The following is a 20,548-nucleotide window of genomic DNA, read 5'->3' as shown; positions in this document are numbered from 1 at the left end:
CTCATTGCCTTCGTCTCCTTGCCTTCTCATTGCCTTCGTCTCCTTGCCTTCTCATTGCCTTCGTCTCCTTGCCTTCTCATTGCCTTCGTCTCCTTGCCTTCTCATTGCCTTCGTCTCCTTGCCTTCTCATTGCCTTCGTCTCATTGCCTTCTCATTGCCTTCGTCTCATTGCCTTCGTCTCATTGCCTTCGTCTCATTGCCTTCGTCTCATTGCCTTCGTCTCATTGCCTTCGTCTCATTGCCTTCGTCTCATTGCCTTCGTCTCATTGCCTTCGTCTCATTGCCTTCGTCTCATTGCCTTCGTCTCATTGCCTTCGTCTCATTGCCTTCGTCTCATTGCCTTCGTCTCATTGCCTTCGTCTCATTGCCTTCGTCTCATTGCCTTCGTCTCATTGCCTTCGTCTCATTGCCTTCGTCTCATTGCCTTCGTCTCATTGCCTTCGTCTCCTTGCCTTCGTCTCCTTGCCTTCGTCTCATTGCCTTCGTCTCATTGCCTTCGTCTCATTGCCTTCGTCTCATTGCCTTCGTCTCATTGCCTTCGTCTCATTGCCTTCGTCTCATTGCCTTCGTCTCCTTGCCTTCGTCTCCTTGCCTTCGTCTCCTTGCCTTCGTCTCCTTGCCTTCGTCTCCTTGCCTTCGTCTCCTTGCCTTCGTCTCCTTGCCTTCGTCTCCTTGCCTTCGTCTCCTTGCCTTCGTCTCCTTGCCTTCGTCTCCTTGCCTTCGTCTCCTTGCCTTCGTCTCCTTGCCTTCGTCTCCTTGCCTTCGTCTCCTTGCCTTCGTCTCCTTGCCTTCGTCTCCTTGCCTTCGTCTCCTTGCCTTCGTCTCCTTGCCTTCGTCTCCTTGCCTTCGTCTCCTTGCCTTCGTCTCCTTGCCTTCGTCTCCTTGCCTTCGTCTCCTTGCCTTCGTCTCCTTGCCTTCGTCTCCTTGCCTTCGTCTCCTTGCCTTCGTCTCCTTGCCTTCGTCTCCTTGCCTTCGTCTCCTTGCCTTCGTCTCCTTGCCTTCGTCTCCTTGCCTTCGTCTCCTTGCCTTCGTCTCCTTGCCTTCGTCTCCTTGCCTTCGTCTCCTTGCCTTCGTCTCCTTGCCTTCGTCTCCTTGCCTTCGTCTCCTTGCCTTCGTCTCCTTGCCTTCGTCTCCTTGCCTTCGTCTCCTTGCCTTCGTCTCCTTGCCTTCGTCTCCTTGCCTTCGTCTCCTTGCCTTCGTCTCCTTGCCTTCGTCTCCTTGCCTTCGTCTCCTTGCCTTCGTCTCCTTGCCTTCGTCTCCTTGCCTTCGTCTCCTTGCCTTCGTCTCCTTGCCTTCGTCTCCTTGCCTTCGTCTCCTTGCCTTCGTCTCCTTGCCTTCGTCTCCTTGCCTTCGTCTCCTTGCCTTCGTCTCCTTGCCTTCGTCTCCTTGCCTTCGTCTCCTTGCCTTCGTCTCCTTGCCTTCGTCTCCTTGCCTTCGTCTCCTTGCCTTCGTCTCCTTGCCTTCGTCTCCTTGCCTTCGTCTCCTTGCCTTCGTCTCCTTGCCTTCGTCTCCTTGCCTTCGTCTCCTTGCCTTCGTCTCCTTGCCTTCGTCTCCTTGCCTTCGTCTCCTTGCCTTCGTCTCCTTGCCTTCGTCTCCTTGCCTTCGTCTCCTTGCCTTCGTCTCCTTGCCTTCGTCTCCTTGCCTTCGTCTCCTTGCCTTCGTCTCCTTGCCTTCGTCTCCTTGCCTTCGTCTCCTTGCCTTCGTCTCCTTGCCTTCGTCTCCTTGCCTTCGTCTCCTTGCCTTCGTCTCCTTGCCTTCGTCTCCTTGCCTTCGTCTCCTTGCCTTCGTCTCCTTGCCTTCGTCTCCTTGCCTTCGTCTCCTTGCCTTCGTCTCCTTGCCTTCGTCTCCTTGCCTTCGTCTCCTTGCCTTCGTCTCCTTGCCTTCGTCTCCTTGCCTTCGTCTCCTTGCCTTCGTCTCCTTGCCTTCGTCTCCTTGCCTTCGTCTCCTTGCCTTCGTCTCCTTGCCTTCGTCTCCTTGCCTTCGTCTCCTTGCCTTCGTCTCCTTGCCTTCGTCTCCTTGCCTTCGTCTCCTTGCCTTCGTCTCCTTGCCTTCGTCTCCTTGCCTTCGTCTCCTTGCCTTCGTCTCCTTGCCTTCGTCTCCTTGCCTTCGTCTCCTTGCCTTCGTCTCCTTGCCTTCGTCTCCTTGCCTTCGTCTCCTTGCCTTCGTCTCCTTGCCTTCGTCTCCTTGCCTTCGTCTCCTTGCCTTCGTCTCCTTGCCTTCGTCTCCTTGCCTTCGTCTCCTTGCCTTCGTCTCCTTGCCTTCGTCTCCTTGCCTTCGTCTCCTTGCCTTCGTCTCCTTGCCTTCGTCTCCTTGCCTTCGTCTCCTTGCCTTCGTCTCCTTGCCTTCGTCTCCTTGCCTTCGTCTCCTTGCCTTCGTCTCCTTGCCTTCGTCTCCTTGCCTTCGTCTCCTTGCCTTCGTCTCCTTGCCTTCGTCTCCTTGCCTTCGTCTCCTTGCCTTCGTCTCCTTGCCTTCGTCTCCTTGCCTTCGTCTCCTTGCCTTCGTCTCCTTGCCTTCGTCTCCTTGCCTTCGTCTCCTTGCCTTCGTCTCCTTGCCTTCGTCTCCTTGCCTTCGTCTCCTTGCCTTCGTCTCCTTGCCTTCGTCTCCTTGCCTTCGTCTCCTTGCCTTCGTCTCCTTGCCTTCGTCTCCTTGCCTTCGTCTCCTTGCCTTCGTCTCATTGCCTTCGTCTCATTGCCTTCGTCTCATTGCCTTCGTCTCATTGCCTTCGTCTCATTGCCTTCGTCTCATTGCTCATTTATGGCATGCGCATTGGTCAACACTTCCTCGTAATAAATTGCGGGAAGTGAAAGCCCTTCCTTGCGCTTGGACCTCTTCCTCCCGAACGCGTCGTCGGGAGGAGGTAATTTTAGCTAGACTCCGGATAGGGCACTGTCTTTTTAGCCATCGACATCTTTTAAGCGGCGATCCTCCCCCACTCTGTCCCCACTGCTCTCAGGCGTGGACGGTCAGACACCTTTTAATAGAATGCCCCTATTATAATCCGTTACGCTCCCGTCTACAGCTATCGCCTGATCTATCGTCGATTTTAGCAGATGACAGGCGCTCAGCCGACCGCGTTCTCCAGTTTATTAGTGACACTGAAATGACGTCAGTCAGTTGATGTTTTTTTTTGGGGGACAACCACCCCCTGTCTGTATTGGATTTTTAAGCATTCTTTCTACTTTTAGTTTCTCCACTTTTATGAGTTTGTTCCCATTGCTGTTGGTTTCAATTTCGGTTTTTTACTGTCTTAAGTCACGGGCTGGGCGCTAATGACCATAGCAGTTTTGCGCCCTAAAACCACAAAAAAAAACCTAGTGGGATGTGAAAAACCGCTGAAAAATCACATCCAAGCTGGCCGGCGTACCGGGCCTCGCCGTCAATCCGATTGGAGGATTCGATTCGGGGCTGGCGTGCCAACAGAGTCGAGGAAACAGCGTATTAACGCTCTCGGCTATCCTGACGCTTAATTGGAGGAAAATACTGATGGAAATATGTACACGTTATGGCACATTCTGAATATGTTCCAGGGATAACTTCAAATACGGTTCACTAACATAATTTACTATCGAATGTCGTTCTGTTTGCTCACACCACTGATGTACCCTACTATGTTTATAGCGAAAGGTGAAAATGTTCTGTTCGTAAGTCTATAAATTATTCGTAAACCGAATTCGAGACAGTTAGGGAAAGTTACGGTAGCTGTCTTTCACTTTTGAATAGAGACTCAGCTCAGATTTGCTCTCTTGATAATAGACATGGATCAACTTCCCTTCAATGACATCATTAGTATTCATGTGAATGAAAAGCAAAAACGTTCGCAAAATTTAAAACGTACTCAAGCGGGATATTTCAGTGGTGTGCTACTGTCTCGTACCTCTTTTTGGCCAATTTAGTTTCATCATATCTCAGTTCTTGTGAAGTAGACATTTGATGAAATGCTAACGTGATACTTCAATTTAATACGAGGGGTATTATTTCCCGTAATACATCCGTAATTCGTATGTATTACGTGAGTCATAAGTGATTATCTCGGTTTACTTTGTCATTAACTTCGTCCTGATGTGTTCCTAGCGTTCAGTGGTATAAGGAAGTTCTTTCTCATTTTGCTACAGATGTGACTTTAGTTTCTATTCTGGGGCTTAGATTTCAGTGCTCTTAATACTTCATAATTTGGCTCTTATTTTCTCATAAAACGACAGTTCTCGTAAGTTCCCTGCATCGTGTCGCACTCGCACTGCACTGTGTATCGACGCTTCTGAGCCTTGGTATTTCTCTTGAGTCTGCCGGTCAATGATTTGAGTGATTTTGTGCTGCCCGTATTGCATGTTCTAGATACTTCACTTTAAATTACATATATTTGTATTCCACTCGGATCTAAAACAATGTGACAGTTGCACAAGTAGACTACTACAGCCGAAGGCTGCAACGCTCGGTAAGAGCAGTTTCTGCCTTAAGTACGGCTATTTAATTGGTGAGCGAAATATTACATAATGTGTTGCATGAGTTTGTTGACGTGAGTGTTTGATGGACTGATGTTGGAAGCTGAGTTCCCAAGTGTATTACTGTTCTATGCCGATCACTAGATGCCTCAGGTCAGAAGTGCAGTTGAAATTTGATTTTAGGTTTCAAGGGGTCAAAACGCAGTTAAAATACTCATTCTTCATTACTAAGAAATCGACAACTGTCTTAAATGTAAGTAACTTGATCTTCGCGGCGCTTTGGAGACGGTCGTCTGTAGCTCTGCCGGATTCTGCTCTTTCCGTTTAGATCACTCGAGTTATCTTTTACAAAAATGCTGTTGGTACGTTTGGCTCGGTCGAGATTTCTAAGTTAAGAAATAACATATTCTTAAAGTATTTTACAGCAAGTAACGTGATACTGTCCCAGATACGTAGAGAAAATGTTACAACCAGGCAGGTGTTGGCCCTTTCTTAAGCACACCTCATTAGTAATGCTTGCTCGTTGCTGTACGTTAATCCCCGTGTATTTTTTCAAGTTCAGTTGAATTTCTTAAAATCAATTTGAACGAATTTGTCTTCTACACGTATTCACTGGTGCTGAATGTCTACTTCAGACGTAGAGAGACCCTGCGATACTACTTGATATATATGTAAACGTTTTTATCTCCTAATCATAACTTTTTTGGCTGAGTGGGGCAATAGAGAACAAATGCTATGTGTAGAATACTCGCTTGGGAACTGCCTATACGTACAGGAATATGCAGTTATTCCATCACGCCTATGTGAAACAGAGCGCTTGATGTAAACGGTGGTTGTTCTTGTTAGACTTGATAGCATTTATACAGTTGAATAAATATTCAGGGAGTGTTAAGAATGACTGAGTGTCTGCTTATGATCGCTATATGCTCATATGGTGCAACTACGTCCTTAGTTGTTTTATTCATGTTTTAGATGTGCGAAGAGCACAGGAGCAACCTAGCCAGGTTTCTAAGCACATTTCCAATGCTTCTTATTCCTGACATACTGTGGTATCCATAGGTTATCTTTCAGCTGTTGTTTAATGCATGTACATCTTGAAAATATACGCTGGCTGTTGGTGCTTAGTCTCCTCACTGAGACATTCCGAGCTTAACTCAGGTGTGCCAAGTGCACATGGCTCCAAACTAAAATGGAACATGAGCTGCAGGGTAAAGTGTGTTCCTCTTGGAATTCATGGGTAATATTGCTATTCGTACGTCGCGCAGCAACTCCTGAAAATCACTTTGACTGCTGGTTGCCATCCGCTGTATCTATTTCTAACGCAGCCTCAGAGTTCTATGGCTTCAAGTAAGTAAGTAGATGGATTCCGACCACTTTGTCCAGGTGGCAGTATCTCGTTCCATTTCATTACTTGATGGTGGCTTCACATAGTGATGCTTTTGAGTGGAGAGTGTATTTTGATGTTTCCTAACTTGGTGCTGATTGTGTACTGCATTTTTCACAAGACTTACAACATCCTTTCCTCCACGTCACACTTCGCGTATCTCAGTTAGCATACGTACGCTCCTGAGTTTTCTGCAGTGTTCGTCTGGTGCCTGGCGTCTGTAGGGGATCGGTTTCTGACGGTGGCAGGCCAATCTCTCTACTAGAAGTCCCTTGTGAACCGTTGATGACTGCGAGGCTTCCTCCTTGCTTCCCCTGTTAGTAGGGACGCTAATGCATTTGTCGTTTATTGTTCCAACCCTTCTTTATGTCAGGGACGACGGCGGTTTTTGAGTTGGTCGTTAATCACTTACATCACTATGTACTGTATCTATACACACAAATATTTTCGTGCTTCGTATTTGTATGTGCATGACCCCCATCTTTTGTATCTGTAGTGAAATCTACTTCTTTCTTTCATAGCACACAGGTACGTGTCGTTTATATGGAGCCATCTGTCACTCAATGATTCAATTTAATATATCTACAGGCATCTCAATTATATTCACGTTACGTTGAAACTTGTTAGACTCCTCAACTTTCTTTTACATACGAAACATAATTATTTCTGAATATGGTTATGCAGACCCTACATTTCAGCTACAGCAGGTACAATGCCTGATAGAAAAATTAAAATTACGATGGGATAGGATAAGATTATGACCGTATTGATGTTGATCATGGTAATAATCACAACGGATCTTCAATATCCGAATATCATCTGAAACATTGCATTCATTATGTTCACCCTATGTATGTTTCATAGGTTTTATGTTATTTCCAATTTCCTTAGACATTTGCAAGGAGTTGAATCACAAAATTCACACACAATAGCCCTTAGAACGTAGCTCATAAGCTAAGATAGAGGCAGAACCAGCATGTGACATGACTTCTCCAAAAATCACAAGATAGGCCTGTGGCTAATCGTTCTGCAACCCAATGCATTCTTTTGAAATAATGACAGGTAATTCTAGTCTGGCATACTTGTCACACTCAGGTTGAATACTGACCTGAGGTCCTCAGAATCTTGGAAGTGAAACATACTTCGCTTCGTGTCTTCCTTTACATCACAAGGCAGTCGGTTTCTTCCTTGACAGGTGTCGCTGTAAAATCTGGGTTGATGTTACATACTTTCACCTAGACTATTACGCCTCGTCTAAATGACAAAAAGGTAGCAGCTGATGCGTGACGAGAATTGTTTAGACGTCTTGATATAATTCAGATATCTGATACTGAGTTTAATGCCCGGTCCAGACGGCATAAGAACTTCTTCACAGGAAAGTACGAGCTTTTGCCTCACTATATAGCTTTGTAAGTGATTACTGGATGACTGTTCACTCATTCACACCCCACTGCAAGTCCAGGTGTTGGAATATGACTGTGGTATTTCTGCCTGTCTTAAGAGGCGACTAAAGGAGTCCCACAAATTTGGCTTTTTGTGATGGTCACCTGTCGGGTTTGATCTCAATATTTCTAAATTCTTCTGACGATCGAGACAATTGGGGAAGGGCGTCTTACATAGTGCATTGTGTCCATCGTGCATTGAGACCTTTAGCCAGCTTTCTCGTCGTTGCATTGCAGTCCTGCTCGTTCTCCATCTCTTGGGATTGGTACACCCCTGGGTGCGATTTCTGCCAGGCACTGTGCAGTGTCGCTTTCTGCGCAGACGAAGACCATGGACTTCGTTGCACCTAATATTAAGCACGCTAGCAAGTCTGTTGTGGTGGGCAGCCATGTACCTTGTAGGTTGTAGCCCCTGAAAACACAGGGATCGCAACACTGATGCCTGCGCCGTTAAATCCCCACGTATGCAAAGGAGCAGATGACTATTCCTGGAGCATCAGGACTCAAAGCAAGGGCCATCCTGCCAGCTGTCCCTTACTTTGTCTGGGTGGCACCTGTGGGGAGAGACCTTTGTCGGAGTGGGTGACACCAGTACAGACGATCTGCAATGAAGTGTGGTACATCATCGCTTGCTGGTGGACAGCCAGCAGCAGTCTCTAAGCGATCAAGGCCTAACATCTACGGCAGGAAATACGATCAAAGATCATTCCCCTCCCTTGGCACTCCATGGGAGGAATGCATTGCTAAAGATAGCAGCGAATGTTTTTCACCCTGGTACCTCGACTGTACGCAGGTTGATGGCGACGCATTTATGTCAACAAAGCCCCTGTTCTTTGTGGAGCATTTAGAGGACAGGTTTGGGGAGGTGAAGGGCCTGTCCAAAATGTGCACTGGATCAGTTACTATCAAAACGGCATTCTCTGCCCAGATCGGAGGTTGCTCGCTTGTGACAAGTTGCGGGATGTTTCAGTTACCATCATGCACCATTACAGTTTAAACATGGTCCCGGGTGTTATATACCACAGGATCTTCCTTTGCAGTCTGACAACCTAAAACGACATGGTGTTCACTTCGTCTGGCGGGCTAATCCGGTTCAAGGGATAAACAGGTAGCCACTGGTAACTTCATTTTGGCTTTTTATGGTGATGCATTATCCGGAAAGGAGAAGGTGATGCTTTACTGCTGTGATGTGAAGCCATATGTCCCTCGGCCGATGCAGTTTTTTAAATGCTAGAAGTTCGGGCAGATGTCATCCTGATGTACTTCCAGCATCATGCTTTGAGATAGGGGATGTCTTTCACATCCCAATACTCCTTGTGCCCTGCGTCCCATCTGAGTTAACTGTGGAGAACACCATTCCCCTTCCTCACTGGACTGTAAGATTTTACAGAAAGAATGGAAGGTAATGGAATACAAGACCCTGGACCGACTGACCTACACTGAGGCTAAGAATAAATATGACACACTCCATCCTGCACAGATGACATCTACCTACACCGCCACTGCGACAGTGGTTCAGTCCTCTCCAGTTTCAGTGCGTACATTAGGCTTTCGGAGCTATCGGACTCCACCTGCCCCCCTTGATGGTGGGGGAGCACTGACCTCCCTGTTGCACCTGCACCCTTGGGTCTCTCCGTTCCTGGGTTCTCACTGGTGGAAAAGTCGACACATGCCAGTGGCTGAAGCAACCACAGGTGGTTGGTCATAGGGCTTTAAGGACCTCCTCAGTCGCTGAAACTGACACAGTGAAGCCCTCCCAGCTGGAAGCACCAAAGGAAAATTGGGAGAAACCGAAAATGAAGGCGGCACCCAAGAATCCCAACCTTCGTGTCTCACCCATCCCACCGCTCGCTACAAGCTCTGTGTCTGAGGATTAGGCAGAGTTTCTGGCATCTGCTGAGTTCCTAGCTATCGCTGGACTCTCAGACACAATGGATGTCACCTGCACACGTACTCAATTGGTGGCAGCAGGTGACCCTGAGTCGTAACCTGCCTCCTTGAGAGCTTCATGTGTTACCAGCCTAATCACGACTACTTCCTCAAATGGACTTGCAGCGGTTTTTTGTACCACTTGGCTGAAATCAGAAGATTTTGAGATCAACACCTCCTTGCTGTATTGCCCTCCAAGAAACGTGGTTCCAAGCAGTGGAAACCCCCTGCATTTCGTGGTTATCAGGAGTTTTATAAAAATTGAACTCATGGTAATAGGGCGTCAGGTGGCGTATGTCTGTATGTCCATACCTCCGTTTTTCTGAATCAGTGCCTCTTCATACAGCTTTAGAGGCTGTAAATGTGCGCATATGGACGACAATGGATATTACCGTCTACAACGTCTACCTTCCTCTGGATGGTGGACTACCTCTTGATGAATTCGCTGCTCTGAATTCCCATATCCCCCCACCTCCTACTTTTGGGGGACTTGAACGCCCATAACACTTTGTGGGGTGGCGTCATGACTACTGGGTGGGGTAGGGATGCCGAGAATCTTGTTTTTCAGCTCGACCTCTGCCTCTTAAATACAAGAGACCCCACACATTCCATTTTGGTTCATGGCACTTATTCGGCCACTGACCTCGCTTTGCAGCCCAGGACTTTCACCGTCCATCCATTCAAGGGTTCATGACCATTTGTGTGGTAGTGACCACCTTGCGATCTTCCTGTAACAACCCCAGCGTCACACATCTGCACGTGCCGCGATGGACCCTTAATAGCACCGAGTGGTTGGCTTTCACATATGCTGCCACTGTTGACACTCCCGCAGATTGCGCTATTAATTTGGTGGTAGAGCAGGTTACTGTGTCGATGGTATCAGCTGCAAAACGTGCGGTTCCTCTTTCTTGCAAGTGCCCAATGCGTAAAACTGTGCCTTGGTGGTCGCCGGAAATGTCTGAGGCCACCAAAGAGCGTAGGCGGGCCCTCCAACATGCACGGCAACTATCGGTGGAGACCCTAATTCTTTTTAACTATTTGACTGCTGAAAGCGCACCACCTGCCAGGCGCGCTGAGGCACCGTGGCCTGCGTGCCAGGCGCGCTGAGGCACCGTAGCCTGCGTGCCTGTCTCTCGGAGCCGCCTCTGGGACCGGACTGGATCGCGCTACTCAACCCTCACTGGATGAATATTTCTCGACTGAATACGACTCGCGCCGGGCCAACATGAATTTTTGGCCATTTTGAGCTGTAATATCTCGGGAAATAGTTCGTGTAAAGAAATACTTCTACCATCTTCTGCAACTTCATGCGTTCTCTTAAGAATAATTATGAAAACAATTTTACGAGCAATATTGAGCCAGACAGTTGCGGGTAAATAGGCCAAAAATACATGGGTAGCGCATGTACTCTTTTCCTTTTTCCTGCAGCGTTCCATTACTGAGTGAGATCTTTTGCATCGACCCGCGGTCTCTGTAGGGAACGGTTTTCGTAAGCTCGCGGTGGGGAACCTGTACGAGAACGCCCTTTTGCACTGCGCTATTGGTAGCTGTTAGGTTAGTTTGAATCCAACTGTTAGTAACTAGCCAGCTGCCTTGTGTACGTGATATTTCACTTTGTGGAAAGACCATGGTGTTTGACTATATATTTGATATCATATCATGTCTCATTGACAGATAAGATAAATATGATGCATACAATTTGACGCATAAAGCATATACATCTACACTATCAGATGATGTTCAGCGTGATTCACTTCCTATTCGTTTCATACTTAATAGGTAGGTGTCACTTTTCATTGGGTCATCTGTCTCTTCTAACACACCTTGATAAACGCAAAGGCATCTGTGAATTTCGCATGATGATGCTGTCTAATTTGTTGGGGATCCTATTATTTTTTCAATTTTCTCTTAAATACAAGGCAGAATAAAATCTTGTTTCGTCCTATGTTTTAGATAAATGAAGAAACCACCATGAAGACACACAATGTGGCCTCCGTCACCGTCATCCTATTATTCTGGATTAGTCGACGTGTGAGTAGGCTTAACAAAATTACGTCCATTACATGGTGACATTATGTTCCAATGTCTAATGTCAATTTTGCTCAGATGAGTTCAGCTATCGGTGCAATATTCACTAGGATCTTAAGATCTCAGGGGTGAAAATACTTTACACAGCAGTCACTCCGCAGCTTCACCACGTAGACACTACCGTTGCGGTAATGATAGTCAAGGGTTATCTGATTGTTTTGTCACATCCAGATTTCGTGACTCTTCAGAACCTGTAACGAGAAAATGGCATTGCTTCCTGTCCTCATTTAGAGCACAGGGCCCTGGCGGCTGCTCCTTCACAAGCATATCGGTCCTGTCTTTCTTAACTTTGCTTCTTAGATGCTCTTGCCCTACGTGTCGTTCTCATTGTGGAGTTATTGAGCATAAGACAGTAAGAGCTGATGCGTCACTAAAATTCCTTTCCCATGTTGATTCAAGTCGGATTTCTGCGCCTCAGCTACTTCCTATTGGGTGTTCTCACTAATTGCTGGTTCTTTGTTTCATAGGCCTCAGAAACTGTTTCGCCAGGCCTCCTTCCAAGTCTTCTCCGGTTCTCGCAGTGCTCTCCCCTTTTAATGTGTTAAATGTATATCAATGCGAAAATAACTTCCACAAAAGATCCGTGAGCGTAGACCTTCGCAGTCAATAGCCTTCGAGATAGCATCCATTTGTAGGATAAAACACGTTGCCCTTCGAGCCGATCAGCCGAGGATTGTAACCACAATATAATTGACATTGCATATGACTCTCAGCTAATGTGACAGTCAAGGAGTGAAACAGGAACACAACTGAGATTTTAAATCGCTGGATGTAGCTCCTATGTAATGTTACGTGATCGCTGACAATGTCGTGGATTGCGCAGATACGATACGATATATACCATGGGAGAATTTACTTTACTTTACCCCATAATTATGTCTTATTAGCGGACAAACGTGAGAAAACAGTGAAACATAGAGGCCTTCAGTGTCACGTGGCAATTACTCGGTTCAAAAATCATACTTCCCCACAACATTTTTCACAAAACGGTAAAGCTGCGTGTTCACACATGATGGAGTAATGGAATGGCTTCCTCTTCAATTTCCCCGAAACAGGCAGCATTCTGGTCGCGTGCCGTTCTATGCGAAGAGTCGGAGACAAAATGCAGGCAGATGACCAGCCGCCTGCAACTGGGCGTGTCTCTGTGAACGCAGCTGTACACCTACCGAACTCCAAAAATTAGTAGGTTCATGTGTCACCAGTGTAGCAAGGTGATGACACGTCGTTATGTATTACAGAGGTGAGACTGCGTGCCATACCTGGTCATGATTTCAGATCAGTGTATATATCTATTTGATGTGCATTTTCGAAAACAAAGTTACATTGATTATCCTGACTGTAATACCAGAAAAGCTACTTAAGACAATTTCTTCCCGAAAATTAGTCTTAGGTCCCTACTTTTTGAGCGAAAGACCTTACTAGCTCAAGCTTCATTTTCAACAATGACAGTCCTGGGATCAACTACTGCGCTAATAATTGCCGACTTTGGAGCGAATTGCATTTCAGTTAAGTCTTCTGCCTGCACCTCGAGCTGACTGGTCCCACCTTCAGAGTCTTACAAAATTCCGCCACCGACCGCCCGCGGTGCTGTCCGCCAAATTAACGCTCTCTGGCGGCTGTTTCCACGATTAGAGTCTGGCAGTGGCCATGGGCGGAGTCTTTTTCTCCTGGTGTGCAGTAGGGCGGAGTCGGCCTCGTAGAACGTTGATGCTGTTGTGACGTATCACCATCGCGTCCCCATGTGGAGTCTAGTGGAGCTGCATACTAGTGAGTATTCTCCTAAGAACCAAAACGTTTATTTTACTCAGTAGTTCGGTGCGATGATTACTCAGATGAACAATGGTTGTGTTGGCGAGATAGGTTTCATACGACTAACTGCATTTAAAAGAGGCAACATGATGCCGGCGAGGTATCGCAGTGACATTTGTGTGTGTGATCCTGTTCAAAACGGCATCACGTATTAGGAAATAGGTTCGGGGAGCCTTAAGAATGGTTCCGCAATGATGTGTGGTTGCTGATTCGGGACCGTTACGTTTCGGTTTTTCTTCGCACGCAAATAGATTGGAGAGTCAGTTATTATTCGTGTGTCTCACAGTTAGCACTACGAAATGTATTGTGATATTCTCGTGCTTGCGGAATGCTACGGAAATATCGCCGTAATCACCAAGAACACCGTAGTATGAGTGTACTGGTGTGTATACTGCTCGTCAGTGAAGTTTTCGCTTCGTTGTGGAGTTGAAAAGGATTAATTCTTGCCTGTTTAATTTGTACAATCTGACGACTATGGGAGAATGTGGTTGCCTTAGTAAAGACCGGCTGCCTCACTGTTGTTTGAATTACTCCTCGGTAGTGTGTCTCTGTAGGGGCTACCGGAGGACATGTTACGTGACGGACGTGTTCGAGGGGCCCGCATCTCGTGGTCGTGCGGTAGCGTTCTCGCTTCCCACGCCCGGGTTCCCGGGTTCGATTCCCGGCGGGGTCAGGGATTTTCTCTGCCTCGTGATGCCTGGGTGTTGTGTGCTGTCGTTAGGTTAGTTAGGTTTAAGTAGTTCTAAGTTCTAGGGGACTTATGACCACAGCAGTTGAGTCCCATAGTGCTCAGAGCCATTTGAACCATTTTTGAACGTGTTCGAGGAAGTGTACAGTCTGGCCGCATGCTTCGTGAACACGACGTAATTTTGTTCACTATGGGGATACATTCAAGGAAAGTGTACGCATGTGGTTACGTTGTTGCCTGTTGCTACTTGGTGCGAGATTCATTACTCTCATGGAGTATTCGTATTAGTTCAGTATCGACACAGGTCAACATGTCTATGGGGTAGGGCGTTGGCCACCGTCCGACTACGGTATTTACATCATGGTTTTCTTTCTTACTTCGTTGATTGTGTTTAATGCACTTTTGCCAGCGGGTGTGTGTGTTAGGCTTGAGTTCTGCTGCTGTTGTAGCTGGGTGCAAGAAACGATACTCCTGTCTGTTTTTCATGAACCTTTCTTAGTCCTCCTCGTTCTGCTTGGACATACAAACATGTGCGTGTGGTGTCACAGCCAGACACCACACTTGCTAGGTGGTAGCTTTTAAATCGGCCGCGGTCCGCTAGTATACGACGGACCCTCGTGTCGCCACTGTCAGTAATAGCAGACCGAGCGCCACCACACGGCAGGTCTAGAGAGACGTACTAGCACTCGCCCACTTGTACAGCCGACGTTGCTAGCCATGGTTCACTGAGAATTACGCTCTCATTTGCCGAGACGATAGTTAGTATACCCTTCAGCTACATTTGCTACGACCTAGCAAGGCGCCGTATTCAATTAATATTGAGATTCTATTAATGTATCATCAAGAGCGATGTTCTACAAATGTGGATTAAAGTTAAGTATTCCAGAAGCTACGTACTTTTCTTTATAGCATTCATTACGTATCCTGTTTCAGACCTCAGCCAGCCTGCGTGAGTTTAAGCCCGTGCCTTTCGGCTTCCTCGCATTGTTTCTAGGCTGTTTTGTCTACACACAACAGTGCGTATTTAGTTAAGGGGGGTAGGACGTCGAATGGGCCGAATTCTAGGAGGAGAAGAACCACAAGGCACATTAATTTGCACTGTCTATACTTATACAAATAAATTCCTAAAACTTTGTGAGCATGACCAGTAAGGATTCTGGATTCACACTCATAGCAGTGGACGTTCAAAAACACGAAAAAATATTTTTTAAATGTGAAATTTCATGATTTATTTCACTTACTGTCGGCCACATTTGTTGCTATAGGTACACTTTTCTTCATAAGTCAGAGATGCGTCGATGAACTTCGCACAGCTTACAAACCATATTTACAGGTGTATGAAACTCTAGAACTTACTTAATCCATGGAAAACGAATGGGTTGTTACGTTTTAAACTTCATGTTTAGAGAAAATTCGAATTTTATGGTTAATTATCTCAAGTTTTACCACAGTTTTAACAGATTCATGAAATTAAAGTTTCATACACCTGTCAGTATGGTTTGTGTGCTGTGCAAAGTTCATCGAAGAATCTCTCTTACTTATGAAGATAAGTGTACCCACAGCAACAAATGCTGCTGTTACCAAGTGAAAAAATGATAAAATGTCACATGTAAAAAAAATGTTTTGTTATGTTTTTGAACATCCTCTGCTATGAATGTGAATCCTGCATCCTTCCTGGTCATGCTAACAAATTTTATGAATTTATTTGTAACAGTATAGACAGTGTAAATTAAAATGTTCTGTGGTGCCTCTCCTCCTCCAAGTCGGCCCGTTTCACGTCTTACCCCCCTTAAAGGTGTTCCTGTGTGTTTAGTTTCTAGGTTGGCCGCTTACCTCGGTTTTCATCCTGTGTTCACAGCAGGGAAAGCTTCCAGGTTTCGATACACAGTTCACCGCCGCATGCTTGTTTTAGTCAGCTTTTGTCGCGCTAGTGCCTGTTCAGTGGCTATATGGCTGCTGGCACAGTAGTGACGTTGTCATTCAAACTGAGTACAAAGTCAGCACATCAGCTCAAATATCACCTTTGGCGTATTTACTGTTTGGCTACCATGTTGTATGACAGTGGGTGCCGAACATTATTGCTAGTGAAGTTAAATCGTAATAAAATGGCGTTATTTTCCTGAAACGTAATACACGTTGTCGACATTTTATTAACAGAAGTTCTAGAGGAAATGATCATATAATGCGTTTCAGGGGAAGTGTTAATAGCAATGTGCCATTCAATGTTTTCTGTGGCGAGTTTTTACATGTTGACGCCAATAGTCCAATAGTGACATTACTTGGAAAAAGACCGTTGGTTATTCAGAAGTTTCTGATAACTGTTTCCACCTTACTCTCATCAGTCGTCATTGGAAGCAATCGCCTCTTCGTTCAGCGAGAAGCCTACCTTCTAAGGCATTGCCCAGTACAAGTGCTGACATCAGTCAATGCCTGAAAGAGCCATGGCTGGCAGATTGCAGAGCTTCACGCTCTTCTGTCCCTGCCCTTCCGTCCAGGTTCCTACTACGGATCAGTGGGGTGAGGAGAGGAAAAACAAGAAAAACCTAGGTACCATGCAAGAGGTTCAGGTTGCTGCTAGCAACTGTTACTACACAGTTTTGAGTCGGAGGACGATTTGCAGATTTTGGCGTCCCCCGATGACTTCAATCTCGCCTCTTCCGCTGGCGCAATGGTGGTCGATTCAGGCTCTCCTTCGTTGGCGGAGATGATCCTGCGGCGCAATCTGCCTCCCCAATCCCTTCACGCCTTTCTCAACCATGGACAATACCATCTACCAGTTGCACTGCAACAGCTTCCTCCACCATCTTGCTGAGCTCAGACAGCTTCTCAGCCTACACCCTTTCGTGTATTGCTCTACAAGCACTCTCCCCTCCCCTATTCGTGGCTATCGGGGTTATTATAGGAACCGAGCAGTTATGAAAGGGTATCTGGTGGAGTCTACATCTACGTCCTTCACTCCTTTCACAGCGAGTATGTCCCTCTACAAAAACCTTTAGGGGATGTCGCTGTTCGGTGTGTACTCCATCGACCTTTCGATCTGCAGCCCTAGCCTCTAACCTTATGTCCAATGGTGTGTGCCTGACGACCTGTGTGTTAGTGACCACTTCACGATCTTTGTCACTGCCACAGCGTCACTCTTCTGGTCGCCCTTGCTGATGGGCTATGAATATGGCTGACTGTGACTTTTTCTACTCCATGGCCGCAATTGCGCCTGTTTCTAATGAAGCCATTGATGTAGTGGTTCATTCGGTCACCACCAGCGTCGTTACTGCCGCAGAATCTGCCATTCCCGTTCTTCTGAGTCCCCTCGGCGGAGGACTGTGCCTTGGTGGTCGCCTGAGATCGCTGAGGCGTTTTAAGATCGCCAGAGGGCCCGTCGCATCATTCAGCAACACAGTCAGGAGTGCTGAGTATGGTATGTCTACATCACTGTCAATTTTCATCCGAAATTTTCTATCGCATTGAACCTTCCGCGTGCAAGTCGCGGCCTCCTACGGTTCCTCCCGTGTTCGGGAGAACGGGGTGCCCCAGGGATCTGTTTTAAGTGTCTGCCTGTTTTTAATTGCAATTAACGGGCTCGCTTCGGCGGTGAGAACGTCTGTCTCTGCGTCTTTGTATATTCATGACTTCTGCCTCTACTGTATCTATATTGGCATCGCAGGTGCTGAACGCCAGCTGCAGGGCGTTATCTGCAAGGCGCAGTCTTTGGCTGTCGCGCGTGGCTTGCAGTTTTCGGATGTAAAGATCTGCGTTAGGCATTTCTGCCGGCGACGAACAGTCCACCCGAGCCGCGACTTTACCTTGCCGGCGAACGTCTTGCTGTGGTGGAGTTACATAGGTTTTTGGGTGTGGTTTTTGATGCCCGGTTGACTTGCCTGCCATATTCGGCAGCTTAAACAGATGTGTTGGCGGCATCTTAATGCTCTGCGATGCTCGAGCCACACCAGCCTGGCCGCCGACCGATCTACCCTCTTACGGCTCTACCAGGCGTCAATCCAGTCCCATCTGGATTATGGGAGCCTGGCTTATGGTTCAGCATCGCCTTCTGCTTTGCGGGTGCTTGACCCAATCCTTCACAACGGGTTACGACTTGCCACTGATGCTTTCCGGACCAGCCCTGTGGACAGCATACTTGCGGAGGCAGGTGTCCCTTCACTGTGGTTACGGTGCCAACGTTTACTGGCTGCTTATGCTGCCTACGTTTTCAGCTTGCCCGGGCATCCAAATTATCGTCTCCTGTTCCCGCAGTCAGTCGTCGATCTCCCAGAACGTCGGCCCGGGCGGGTCGTACTATCGCGGTCCGAGTTAGAGAGCTTCTCACAGTGCTTAAGGGTTTCCCTCTTCCACCTCCTTTCCAGGCCCCTTCTGCGTACACCCCCCTGGTGCGTGCCCCGCCCTTGCCTTCAGCTCGAATTGGCACAGGGCCCAAAGGACTCAGTAACTCCGGAGGCCTTCCGCCGCCGCTTTCTTTCCATCCTTGCTACATATCAGGGCTCTGGAGTTGTTTCAACAGACGGTTCGATAGTTGCTGATAGTGTCAGTTATGCTCTCACTCTACGAGACCATTACAAACAACATTCATCGCCGGCTGCCTGCAGCGCTTTCACTGCTGAGCTGGTCACCATGTTTCGTGTCCTACAGTATATCCGCTCCAGCTCAGGTGAGTCTTTCGTGATCTGTAGCGAGTCCTTGAGCAGTTCACGAGCTATCGACCAGTGTTTCCCTCGCTCTCGTCTGGTGAGGGCTGTCCAGGAGTCCCTCCATACTCCTGCGCGTTGGGGCCGCTGTGTGGTCTTCGTGTGGACCTCTGGTCATGTCGGCATCCTGGTCAATGAACATGTTGACTGCTTGGCCAAACAGGCCACCAGTGAACCAACCCTGGACATTGGCCTCCCGGAGACTGATTTGCGAGCGGTCTTAAGCCGCAAAGTTTTCGCGCCATGGGACGCTAAATTGCGCGGTCTGACCACCCCTAACAAACTCCGTGCCGTCGAGGAGACGACGACTGTGTGGCGGTCATCCATGCGGGTCTCTCGCAAGGAGTCTGAGGTCCTGTGCCGGCTACGCATTGGGCACATATGGATGACGCACGGCCACTTACTGCAACGAGGGGACCCACCTCAATTTCGCTGCGGATCCGTTTTGACAGTGGTAGACATTTTGTTGGAGTAGCATTTTTGCTGTACTCGGGCTGATGAGCGCGCTGCCTGACACGCTCCCTGCCATTCTAACAAATGACACTGCCCTGGCAGGCTCAGTTTTGCGTTTTATTGACGTACGGTTTCCTTATCACTTAATCTGAGTGTTTGTCTTTTATGAGTTTGGCCTTCGGCCTACGGAATTTGAATGTGGTTTTTAGTGTGTCACTTGGTGATTGGCTTTTCCTTTCTCGTCTCTATGGTCGGCCAACCAGTCACACTATGTGTGATTTTAATTCGTTTTGTCTGATCTGCCTGTTTTGGCCTGTGTCGTCTCTTGTGATCTCCATTGTTTTTATTCTTTGTGGGTGTTTCAAGTTAGTGGGAAAGGACCGACAGGCCTAGCAGTCAGGTCCCTTCAATCCCACAAACCAACTAACCAAGTAATGTGTCCGTTACGGAACAAACGTCACTTATTTGGGAGGTTACGTCGTTCCGCCGTAGACCATCGAAGGCCTTCCTGATGTCAAGAAACACAGACCTTGCAGCTTCGTAGGCATTTCAGCAGCTGTATAAGATATTCATCTACGTGGAATGGTTGTTTTGCTGTGGGGTGATCATTCCTTAATCCTAATTGCTCTGGTCTCACTGTTTCAGTGATGCAGTATCTAGTGAGACGTTTCAGAACCACCTTCGTAACAATCTTGCTGAGCGAGCACATAAGACCGATAGGTCAGTAATTCAGTGCCAGTGAGTGGCCTTCCCCTAGCATCCTGAACACCAGAACTTAGGCTGTATTCCAAAAGGCAGGGAACTGCTGATACTGTAGGTTGGTATTGTGGTGTCACCGCCAGACACCACACTTGCTGGGTGGTAGCCTTTAAATCGGCCGCGGTCCGTTAGTATACGTCGGACCCGCGTGTCGCCACTGTCAGTGATTGCAGACCGAGCGCCGCCACACGACATGTCTAGAGACACTTCCTAGCACTCGCCCCAGTTGTACAGCCGACTTTGCTAGCGAAGCTACACTGACAAATACGCTCTCATTTGCCGAGAGCCTTCAGCTACGTAATTTGCTACGACCTAGCAAGGCGCAATTACCAGTGTATATTGAGATTGCACTTATGTATCATCAAGAGCGATGTACACCAATTATGGATTAAAGTTAAGTATTCTACCAGTTACTCTTGTTTGGCTAGTCTTATTTCTCAGACCTGTTCCAGACCTCAGGCCAGCCTGCGTGAGCTTATAGCGTGCATTTCGGCCTCCTCTAGCTATACGGTGTTGGCTCTTCTGCCAACACATCAGGTATTCCTGATGTGTGTGACGTGATCTCTTACTTTCGTGAAATCCTGGGACACAAGGTGTTAAATGCCACCAGAACCAGGAGCTTTCCTACTTGCGGTGTGCTTAATAACTCGGGTAATTTCATGTGTACTAGGACGTCTAACTACGTCATGTGTTGGTTGGCCTAAAAGCCTTGTAACCTCCTGGCCTGGTCCTAGTGCGAATGCTGTGTCGAAAGCTGTCAGATTCGATGCGAATGTCGCTGGTAGTGTTGGGACTATAAGGTCTGCTTCTCTTCTGAGGAATAAGTAGTTCCTCACATCATTTTATATCGTGTGTAGTGT

General features: G+C 47.4%; 1 protein-coding gene across 1 annotated transcript; it reads right to left on the bottom strand.

The window, feature by feature from the left end:
• Positions 1-557: 557 nt before the first annotated feature.
• On the bottom strand, positions 558-2,675 carry LOC126160090 (trichohyalin-like). Its single transcript, XM_049916883.1, has one exon. It carries the CDS (start codon positions 2,673-2,675, stop codon positions 558-560), a length of 2,118 nt encoding a protein of 705 aa, XP_049772840.1.
• Between the last annotated feature and the right edge of the window lie 17,873 nt (positions 2,676-20,548).

The sequence above is a fragment of the Schistocerca cancellata genome, chromosome 2 (assembly GCF_023864275.1).
Source record: "Schistocerca cancellata isolate TAMUIC-IGC-003103 chromosome 2, iqSchCanc2.1, whole genome shotgun sequence".
Lineage (NCBI taxonomy): Eukaryota > Metazoa > Arthropoda > Insecta > Orthoptera > Acrididae > Schistocerca > Schistocerca cancellata.
Note: the sequence above shows the minus strand (reverse complement) of the source record. Positions and strands in the feature narration are given on the sequence as shown.

Coding starts and splice junctions, on each gene's coding strand:
- LOC126160090 (XM_049916883.1), bottom strand. CDS start 2,675: ATGAGACGAAGGCAAGGAGACGAAGGCAAGGAGACGAAGGCAAGGAGA.